Below are 11,479 nucleotides of genomic sequence, written 5' to 3'. Positions count from 1 at the left end.
TGGTGGCCATGATGTTGTGGCCCTCCTCCCCACGGGGTTCGGGAAAAGTTAGATTTTCCAGCTCGCTCTGTTAGTGGTGAAGGAGTTGGCTTAGGCTAATGCTAGGTGCTAAGGCTAATAGACTTGACAGTCTCCCCTCTTGTTGCACATGCGCATGACATACGTCACGACCAAACGTTAGCGATTGGTTATGGCAGATCCAGAGTGGCTCTGGGCAGATCCAATAGTTTTAAACTTCAACAGAGTACCCGCCTTCAAGGAAGTTAACACTTGTTAATGGAGAGAGGCCAGACTCTCTGGACAAATGAAATGGACCAGAGTCTGGTAGGACCAGGCTACTTTCAGAGAGCATTTCACTTGTATGTGTGTGAGGTAATTGTGAATAATGTCCCAGATGGCCCCTCATTTAAAGAACACCATACGGACATGTTACCAAAGTTAAAAACTAGATGTCATTGGAGGGGGGGGGATCTGTTAAGGGAATGGTTTTGTGTAATAATTTTGGAGCAGATATCTGAAAACCTGGCCACATGAAACATAAATTATATGGATGGGCATATGCCACCAGATATAAAGGACTTATTTATTTATTTATGCATTCATTTATTTGCACTATAAATCGAGGCAACAGAAACACAAGAATAAAATTAAGTAAAAAAAAAAAAAAAGATTATTATTAAAACCCCTAGGTGCTTATAGAAGGAATCTCATCTAAGGAAGAGACGAAAGAAAAAGTATAATGAGCAATTACAAAAGGCCAAAAATCTACAAATTGAACACAAGTAAGCACTGAATAAAAAAAATAATAATAATGTTGGCTACATGAAACAACAAAGGTATAAAATAGATTACAAGAATATAGATAAAAATAGGATGTGTGGTCTTATGTGTGTATGTGTGACTAGTTCTGAGAGACAGGAAGGCCAAACACTATCAGATATGAACAGTTGAGATCAATACAGACAGTTATTGGGCTGAACTGAGCCTTTATAATAAGCTGTCTACAATGCTCCTGCTCATGTCAGAATGTTATTCATGTGTCTTTTCCAACAAATGATTCTAGATATATTATAGAAGTGGTTTAGTAGCAGCAGTGGAACGACAGATGGATGAACGGTACTATGGAAAGCAGTGTGCCTCCAGTTCCTTCATCTGTATTTGTCTTGACTGTCTGTACAACATGTTCTGGAGGTTTCTAAATCTGTTCTAAATGATCACTGAGGGCCCTTCATGACCCGCGGCCACTTCCAGGAAGCAGGTTTAATGACTTATCTGCTTGGCTTTAGTGAATAAAACCCAGAGCAACCCTCAAAATCTGGAACACGAATGGATCTGACCTGCATGTGTTCATCAGCAAAGCTACCCAGATAACTCAGTAAGCCTGCAACGTTTCACTGCTCTTTGCTCCTTTTGACCTGCTTGTCCCCCTCCGGCACACCTGTCTCACCTTTTAGATGTGCAACGTGTTTTTTTCTGGACTTAGTTTCTTGTAACAAAACACAAGCTGTTAGAGTAGCAGGAGATTTGCCTCAAAACCAATCTCAGTATCTCTCTAAGTATGCCTGAGTGACTGATGGCACTAACATTGGAATAATGACAAATGCCAAAGACTTTCCTAATGTCCCCTCTGTCTGCACAGATGGGCAGTGACACGTGTCCTCCATGTCAGTCAGGGTCCAGGGGACATGTATCACAGAGGCTGACTGATTCTTTGTCATCACTTACAGAAGGCCCCCAAAGCAACCCAAATGCATCTTACTGACATACACTGTACTTCTACTTCAGAGGAAATCATTCTACTTCTTCATTTACCTGACAGAGAATTGTTCCTGGTTCTGTTGCAGATTTAAATTTGCTCACAAAATACAACAATTGGTCAACGTTTCTGGGTCTCCTGCACCTGTGCTCTCCGAGTCTCTACAGCCGTCATCGCAGCCGGGGAATGACTGTAGCGGCACGTTCTACCTATATATAGTTTAGTTGTGACATCACACTCTACACACTCAGTTATTTTTTTAAGTGGGGAGTTTTGCTAAATGAAACACATCACATTCATTATTAATTTCATTTGCTTATGTTTTCAACCAATAGTGTATCCAAATAGAATACACATTTTCTATGGACTCTTAAGGCAAAAATGTGGATAGTCATCATGGAAACATTCATTGGTCATGTGTCAAGGGCTGGGAAGATTTTTTTTGTTCACTAAACTGTATAAAAATAAAGTGCAATACACTTACAATAAACTTGCCTCAAGATGGTTTCTGGTTCTTCCATTTCGAAACAAACTAACAAAGCTCAAGTGTTCTCAATGCAGGCAGCAGTGGCGGATCTAGAAAATGTTACATGGGGTGGCAAAGGGGTAGCGAGAGATCTTGGCAGGGTGGCAGGGGAAGAGCGTACATGGGAACACCCTAACTATTATTTCTAGTCATAGTTCCATTATCTTTATTGTTACTATAATTGCCACCGTTCATCACACCAACTGCTATAATAATTATGAATCATATTTCTCCATATCTGTATATCTGTATCAGTGTCTCTGTGTCCGACCGGCAGCATCAGATGCCCGCCCACCAAGATCCTGGTTCTGTCTGAGGTTTTTCCCTAAAAGGCCGTTTTTCCTCGCCACTGTCGCACCAAATGCTTGCTGACGGGGGAGTTGTTGGGTCTTTGTAAATTATAGAGTGTGGTCTAGACCTGCTCTATCTGTAAAGTGTCCTGAGATAACTCTTGTTATGATTTGATGCTATAAATAAAATGGAATTGAATTTTATTACGATTTGATACTATAAATACAATTGAATTTAGCTGAAATTGAATTAAATGGCTGATACAGACAAATAGAACAGAAAATAGAACAGAATGTGTCTTATTTAATCAGTAATTATGATCAAACAAAAGGTCAAACTAATGCTATGATAGATAAACTGTAAAACATCATTAGATAATCTATGGATATATGTAAATCTTTAATATCTAACCCTATAACATATACAACCGAATGGAAATAGCCAAAAACTGAAAACATGTCATGTCACTGAGTGACATGACATGTTTTCACCGTCTGGGGCCAACCAGCCCTCAGACTCGGCCTCCACCTCTCCTCCACTCACACGCTGAGCACCAGCTCCCCACAGGGCTGTGTGCTGAGCCCCCTCCTGTACTGTCTCTACACCCACGACTGCAGTCCGGCCCACAACAACAACCTCAATGTCAAGTTTACTGACTACACCACAGTGGTCGGACTCATCTCAAAGGGAGACGAGGCAGAGAGGAGGTCCTGAACCTGGCAGCCTGGTGTTCAGAGAACAACCTGGCTCTGAACACCAAGAAAACCAGGGAGATCACTGTCGACTTCAGGAAGCACAGCACCGACCTAGCCCCCGTTTACATCAACGGTGAGTGTGTGGAGAGGGTCCACACCTTCCGGTTTCTCGCCGTCCTTATCTCCTGGACAGCGGTCATCAAGAAGGCTCAACAGTGGCTACACTTCCTGAGGGTCCTCAGGAAGCACAACCTGGACTCCAACCTGCTGCTGACCTTCTACCACGCGTCCATCGAGAGCCTGCTGTCGTACTGTATCACAGTATGGTACGAACGGTTTGCGTTTAGGAAAAGAACAACAGGACAGTTGGGTTTAGGAATCCTGACATGCGGGACACGATCCCCAGTCTCCTGGGTGAAAGTCCTGTGTTGTTTGACCCATCCACCCCCCCAACCAACCTCCTTACACAAATTTTTGGCCTGTAATACTACTCACTACCGTTGTCGTTCTTAATGCTACATCATCTTCTCATTGACTTTACTTTGGCATTGTTTTCCGTGGTGGCCACACGGAAATTTCACACATTCCGTGCTACCACCACATAATGCGCTGTTAACAGTTCATGAACATTTCACGGAATTCTGTGAGACCAGGCTGTCTGCTTTCAAGGGATAGTTCAACGGATCTGTTTGCATAAGAAGTCTGGAATGATTCGTAACATTTTTATAATTGTACGAGTATATAACAAGTAACGATGCAGCACATAAAAAATGTATCGGAGTAAAATTATTAAACTCATCGAAAATATGTACTGAAGTAAAAGTGGAAGTAGGAGAAAAAAATAATACTCCAGTAGAGTACAGATACAGCCTTTTAAGTACTTAAGTACAGTAGTGAAGTAGTTCTACTTCGTTACTATACATCTCTGCTCTAGCCCAATGGATTGGGGGGGCACAAGTGGGGATAATCATATTTAGGGGGGGGCAGTTGCCTCCCCGGGCCCCCCCACTAGACCCGCCCCAGGGCTGATCCCTCTTGAGTCAGCTGAGACAGCTTACAAGCCATTTGTCTGTCTTGGATTGAATGTCACCAGACATTTCTCATTTTCACACTAACACCTCTTTATACATGAAGACGTCAGTTTAATCAACAGCAACAGCGAAGACATATTCAGAAATACAAAGCTAAGCCAGAGGGTTGCGTGTTGGGTCCCGACAGCTGTCCTGGTATGGGACACTTCACACTGATTTCCTCCTCTTGCCGAAGACATTGTTGATGAGTTTGGCCATGGACCTGGAGCCGCTGGGGCGTCTCCTGCGCTCCTTGGCCTTGCTGCCCAGGCTAGCGTTTTGTACCATCTTGGAGAATATGAGCGCCAGCTCCTGGTGGTGCTCGGCTGCTGACAGCTCGTAGAACTGGCACTGACACTGGGCAGCCAGACACTGAGCTTCTTCACGCTGCACCTCTCTCCTGTGGCACAGGTCCTGTTTGTTGCCCACCAGAAATATGAGTGAGTCTACGTTCCTGTAGGTCAGAAAGCAATCAGCTGATTCTTCACTGCTGCTGTTTCCATGCACATAATGGCCATTGTTATATTACAGTCAGGGTGCGATTTCCCCCTTTCTGGTCTACATATCCCAGCCTCTGCGAAATTATTTTTATCCCCGGTGAGGACAAAATGTACCCCCCCCCCTCAAAGTGATCAATGCTACTTCACCAATAGACCATATATTATATACCTAAAATATAAGTATTTCAAACTAAGTAAAGGGCTGCAACGTGAACAGTCTAGCCGCTACAGAGCTCCAGGACGCCGGCTACCAGCCGGCTGCTGTTGTGCATGATCAACCCCCCCCTGCTTTTTTCACAAATCGCACCCTGGTTCCAGTGATCTTAGTCCATACCTTAGCTCTCTGATCAGCTGCATGATGGCTTTGGCAGTGAGGAAGGAGGAGCGGTCACTGATATCATAGACCACAATGAAGCCATCAGCCCAACTGATCTGCTCCTTTACAGTAGACTTACCATCACAGGCCTGGAAAACAGACAGGTTAATGACATTACATAAACACATAAATGTTAAATGTTGTGGTCAGAATAACTTCCAATTCAAACAGTCATATTTTAGCAAGTTGCTCTCCTGTGGAACCAGCTCCCAGGTTGTTCTTGTTCTCTCCTCTCTGATAAAGCTTATAGTTAGGGCTGGCTCAGGTTTGCCTTGGACCCAGCTCTTATTTATGCTGCTATAGTTCTAGACCAGGGGTCTTCAACGTTTTTTAAGCCAAGGACCCCTTAACTGATAGAGAGATGGAGCAGAGACCCCCTACTACAGATACTGTATAAAATAAAGTTGTATATTAAACTGGGCCTACAATTAGGTGTAGGGTGGCCTAAAGCCTTTATACATATAGTACCTTTTATTGCATAGAATACTAAGCTTTTAAAATAGCATTATAATTGTTGGCATGTAAGCCTATCATCAGTGGGGATTTATATTTGATAATAACAGGTTGGCTTCAATCTTAAGACTTTTAAATTTGTTTTAAAACTTTCAAAAATTCACAATAATTTGGAGGCCCCCCAGCATTGACTCTGAGGACCCCCTAGGGCAGGGGTGGCGAACCTGTGGCTCTTGAGCCGTATGCGGCTCTTTGCCTGCTCCTGTGAGGCTCTTACTGTGTGGCTGGGGGCTGTGTCATTTGTTGATTGTTGTTTTTAACTTTTCTGAAACATACGGTATTTCAGATAAGTAAAAAAAAAAAACACATTTGAATGCATCTGCCAATACTGCCAATACATTTGCCAATTGTTTTAAAATGGAAAATAATGCAGCAGAGTTTTGAGGACAGATTCTGCAACCTGAGGAAAAACAGCGGCCACAGATCACCTTCCTCGTTAACCCTTTCACTGCTGAATCCGACTGTTTGAAAGCCCCTTTAGTGACAAATAAGTGAGAGAGTTGCTTCGAGTGGCCACAACCGAGTTCAAGCAAGACCTGAAAAGGATTGTGGATAACAAAGACTGTCAGGTTTCAGAGTCAATCTAAGTGAGGAAAAAAAACTATGAAAACTGCTATGTATTATGACATTAGATCTGGAAGACACTGTTGCTGTTGTAGTGTGGACGTGCATGTGTTGTGTGGCTTTTTGCTATGGTGCGTTTTTTTTTGTGGCTCTTTATACCTAACTGGTTGGCCACCCCTGCCCTAGGGGTCCCGGACCCCCTGTTGAAGATCCCTGTTCTAGACTAATGGGGGACTTCCTTAGACTCACCAAGCTCCTACACCCCCATGCCACCTCTTTTCTGTTAAAAGATGAAATAATAATCCTAGCATGTTGTTATTCTTGCTCCATCCATCTGTAAACTCACCTGAGAGCATGGCTCATAGAGCTGGAGATTGGTCTGTTTCCCATCCACAGACAGACGCTTCCTGTACATGCACTCTGTGGGAGGAGAGCAGCAGGAAAACCACAAATAAGTCATGATGACACCCATCATCTCTTTTTTTGTGCTGCGCCGGGTGCAAGATAAGGCTCGATATGTTTTTGTCAGTCTATCAGTCTGGCCTATCACAAACTATTTGGTACGTTTCCTACTCCAGTCACACACTTTGAAAAGTTGTGTTTAGTTTAGTTCAAGTTACGTTATGTATTGCTAGCAACCATCTAGTCGTCATTGCTGCAATGCTACTGTTACTACAATGCTACTACTACTAAAACAAATATATATAAAAACTCAGCAGGTATACAAACTGCCTGGGCAACCCTCTGCTAAGCTAGCTGTTAGCATCCCTGTAGTCACACAGAGACGTATCATAATGAAAATCACGATCTTTTCATTTGCTCGTAATTTTAAAAATAGCATGCGTGGAGACATGGGAGAATATATTGGAGGCACGTTCGCGAGTCTGCCCTCTCATTGGTTACCGCACTGCAAAAGTTGACTCTGAACTTTCACCACCGTCAGCGAAATTGGCTCCTACCACTGTTATCATAAGGAGTGAAATGAATCGCTCCACTCTGCCGTTATTTCAGCTGCCTGTGGAAAGCCAGCGTGACACGGTGCTGTCTGACTATCGGGAGCAGATTGAGGTTCAGTGTCTTGTCTAAGGACATCAATGTGGACAATGACATATGTCAGCTTTCTCAAAAGCAAACGTTGAACCGTTAAATGTGGACTTATGGTTGGAAACATATATGTAAAATACTGATATTTATTCCAGTTGGGGTGAATTGTTTTGTTAACTGGTTTTATAGTTGTTTCAATTGGTTGGTATTGTTTATGGATAGGACAATCACAAATTGTTATACTCATATGTAAATCTTGCTGTTATTTGTAGATCATGAAGGACACATTTGCCACTAATATTGAGACTAATGTCTCTCCATAAGCGTGCTCCTGTTCCGTTCACACCTCCCACAGTATCTTTGCTTCACTCTGTCAGAGTGCGGGGAGAGAACAAGCTCAGATGAAACTAGGTTATTCTCGGGGAAACAATGGCCTATTGAGCCACTATCAGAGACTAACGTGAGTCATTCTCCTCGCAGGCCTGCTAGCTTTTCATGGAGGTTGCAGAATGGTATCACACAGCATGGCTCTTCAGACCACATGCTGACCAACAACATCTTCAAAATGAACACTAAATGGATCAAATATTTAGCCCATGCTGTGATATTAGGCTGCATGCATTTGACAGAGGCTGCACCACCTGTAGTTAAACGCTTGGCAGTTGTCTTGACCTACAAAGTACATAACATAGAAGAGTGTATACAAGAAGATGAGATAAGGGGCCTTGGATAGAAAGTACTGCTAGACAAACAGTGTATAGAAACTATGAAAGCTGCCAAACGAAATCAGACATAATGCAGGTGATTGTGGCTTTCTACAGCCCAGGGAGAAACTGGCAAACATATGCAGATAGACATTTAATGCCAAGGTTTTCTACAGACTCCTTTTGGTTGGGAGAAAAAAACAATTTAAGATTCAGTACCCATCAGACTTAATAATATTAAAAAGTCAAATATAGTGCAATACATATGCACATGTACATATGGGACATTTGCAGTTGCAGGTAGACCTTGTGAGCCTGGCAATGAGTTAGAATGTGTGGAAAGGTTGAGGACATATTGGTGTGGAATAGTACAAATATGATGAACTGTGGCTCTGTGTACATGTGCTGCCAAACTCTGGTGAAACTCACAGAACTTCATTAAACATTCTAATGGAGGTCCCAAATATTACACATGTTCTCGGTTTGAATATTTAGTGTAAATGTATAATATTTCATGTAAACATCACAGTGCATGCTTCATTGAAAAGCCATGAGTCAGATGGATGCTTTTTCAGGTTAATAGGTGTAATGAAATTAGTAGTTACTAGTCCGAATTTCATTTACATGTTTCAATTCTTTTGAATCATGTATAATAAAGTCAGGTTTTATCAGTGAGTCCACCACAGAGACAGAGACAGATACTCACCTGAAGAGGAAGAGTACTCGCCAATAAAGCGCCTGGTGAGGAACCGGACGATCAGAGCTGCACACACACACACACACACACACACACACACACACACACACACACACACACACACACACAAACACACATCACACACATACACACACACACACACACACACACACACATCACACACACACACACACACATCACATACACACACACATACACACACACACACACACACACACACGCACACACACACACACACACACACACACACACACACACACACACACACACACATAGAAAGAAAGAGACACACACACACACACACAGACAAAGACAGAGAGAGAGACAGACACACACACATACAAACACCCACACACACACACATACACACACAGACACATACACACGGACAAAGACAGAGAGAGAGACACACACACACACACACACACACACACTCACACACTCACACACACACACACACACACACACACACACACACACACACAGAGAGAGAGAGAGTCAGAAACACAGAGTCAGACAGACAGTTGAACTGGTCAGAAGACAATTTGTTTTGTAGAAACCTGCCCCCCCCCCAGCTCTCCTACCTGACTTCCCGACCCCCCCACTGCCCAGCACAGCCATCTTGATCTCATTCATGTTCCGCGGTATAAACCACAGTAGTCTCCGGTAGCTACAGAAATATCCCTCACATATCATTGCTTTAAAGAGCTAAGGAGGGAAACAGCTGGGTCAAAGTAAGCACGGCTGATAGGCTGCCTGGAGCCAGCGGTGCAGGGGGCGTGTCTACCAGCCAGCCAGTGCACGTGTCTTTACAGCCACATACAATATATAATAATACTTCATTCACAAATCACTCTCTACAGGATGTTTGAAAATGCAGGTGAACTGGTGAAACAGTGGTAATGAAGGCAGACTTGACATTCACAGCTGCTTCTCTAATACAAGTAGATGAGACTGACTCTGTCTGAGGGGGCCCATATGGAGGATGAAGGAGTGCATTATCACTGCCATGTACACTGACTATTACACATCTTATCACAGAATGTAAATCAGCATGGGGACATGAATAACTCTGTCAAAGTAATGTGCTCTGTTCAATGTAAGAGATACGCTCACTGCTCCCAAAGACCATGTAGGGCCAACATCCCACTCAAGACTTCCACTGCGCTTGGTCTTTTTTTAGAAGAAGTTTCCTGAAATCCATGGCTCCATCACCTGCAGTTGGTCACATTTATGGCAGCTTCTGAAATATTGTTTTCTGTGACATTTTACTGAATGGGAGCACATAGGCAGTGCACAGAAATGAGTCTGTTTCTATCTAATATCCTCCCTGTTTCCCTTGACTCTGTCAGATTATAAATGGTAACAGCAAACGTGTTTTTCATGGAAGCGGATGATGTTTGATTTTAACGCTGGCCTCCTTCAGTGTGAATGGGAGCTGAAATAATTTAAAAAATGCAGTATTCAATGGCATTTAGTTACATTTAAAGGTAAAACGAACAGGTTTTTATAATCAGTCAGCTGTTGAGTTATGTAATGAGGACATAAATACCTAAATCAACATTGTACCTCTTAGTAGAAGACTGGCTGGCCTGCTCCATCCTAACAACTCAAAACCTTTTAGTCCATCAAAAGTCATCACATTTCAGTTAAAACGTTTTCTCTCTGAATTGTGTTTTTTAATTTAGGCTTATTCTTGTTTCAAATATCCTTTCAGATTATATTCAACATTTCAGTTCATCTCGCCAAAATCAGTTGTCATTCCAGTCAAACTGATTTCACATTAGATTTGATTTTTTTGATTTTTGATTTATTTGATTAGGACAATGCACATTAATCAACATTTCTGTAAATGCGTCAGTGTTAGCCAGTCGGCTAATTTTCAACTGTAGTCCTAGTTACCTTGAATGCATGTCTTTATGGTGGGAGGAAACCGGATCACCTGGAGGAAACCCACGCAAACACGGTGAGAACATGCAAACTCCACACAGATAGGCCCTGCCTGGACTGGGGATCCAACTCTGCAGTGCCAACTTGCTGTGAGGCAGAAGTGCTAACACTGAGCCACCGTGCTGCTGTGATGCCATATATGTCATCATTATCTGATGAAAAACACACTTTACCTGTTCTACTGACTTTAGCAGTTTAGATACCAGACACTCACCTGTCCTACTGTGATTACAGACGTGTGAACTAAACAGATTTTGTTTCTGGACTGGTGGGGGGTGTGCTGCTGCAGAATGTATCAAACTGACAATCACATTCATTCACTGATTTAGAACAATCTCTTGGAAGCAAATTATTTTGTGCATTATCTGTGCACTTTGAAGATCACATGGATCATAACACTTTAAAGCATGTAAGTTAATACTTAATGTGTTTGGTTGGTCTGTTTATAATTTTGAAATGGTTATATTTTTACATTATTTGCGTGTGATTTTCAGGAAAATGTATGGTCAATTATCGCTGCCAGAAATGTATTTTCATACACTCTCTTGCAACATTTTTTCATAATTTTTCAACATTATTGTTTGCGTTTCAGCAAATACAGCAATGCACACACACACACACACACACACACACACACACGCACCCACACACACACACACACCCACCCACACATGCACACACACACTCATGCATGCACACATGCGCGCACACACATGTGCACACACACACACACACACACACACACACACACACACGCACACATGCACACACA

At 42.6% G+C, this 11,479-nt stretch overlaps 1 protein-coding gene across 1 annotated transcript; it reads right to left on the bottom strand.

Moving 5' to 3' along the window:
• Positions 1-4,383: 4,383 nt before the first annotated feature.
• On the bottom strand, positions 4,384-9,490 carry rergla (RERG/RAS-like a). The gene is made up of 5 exons (XM_031288233.2): positions 9,342-9,490; positions 8,746-8,802; positions 6,638-6,711; positions 5,173-5,303; positions 4,384-4,792 (listed from the first exon to the last, which is right to left on the bottom strand). The coding sequence occupies exons 1-5, from the start codon at positions 9,451-9,453 to the stop codon at positions 4,507-4,509; spliced, it is 660 nt and encodes a 219-aa protein (XP_031144093.1). The 5' UTR covers positions 9,454-9,490; the 3' UTR covers positions 4,384-4,506.
• Between the last annotated feature and the right edge of the window lie 1,989 nt (positions 9,491-11,479).

The sequence above is a fragment of the Sander lucioperca genome, chromosome 20 (genome assembly GCF_008315115.2).
Source record: "Sander lucioperca isolate FBNREF2018 chromosome 20, SLUC_FBN_1.2, whole genome shotgun sequence".
Classification (NCBI taxonomy): domain Eukaryota; kingdom Metazoa; phylum Chordata; class Actinopteri; order Perciformes; family Percidae; genus Sander; species Sander lucioperca.
This window is presented reverse-complemented; position numbering and strand designations above follow the sequence as displayed.

Coding starts and splice junctions, on each gene's coding strand:
- rergla (XM_031288233.2), bottom strand. CDS start 9,453: ATGATATGTGAGGGATATTTCTGTAGCTACCGGAGACTACTGTGGTTT. Junction 8,803..9,341: donor TGGGGGGGTCGGGAAGTCAG/GTAGGAGAGCTG, acceptor GTGTGTGTGCAG/CTCTGATCGTCCGGTTCCTC. Junction 5,304..6,637: donor TCTATGAGCCATGCTCTCAG/GTGAGTTTACAG, acceptor TCTGTTTTCCAG/GCCTGTGATGGTAAGTCTAC.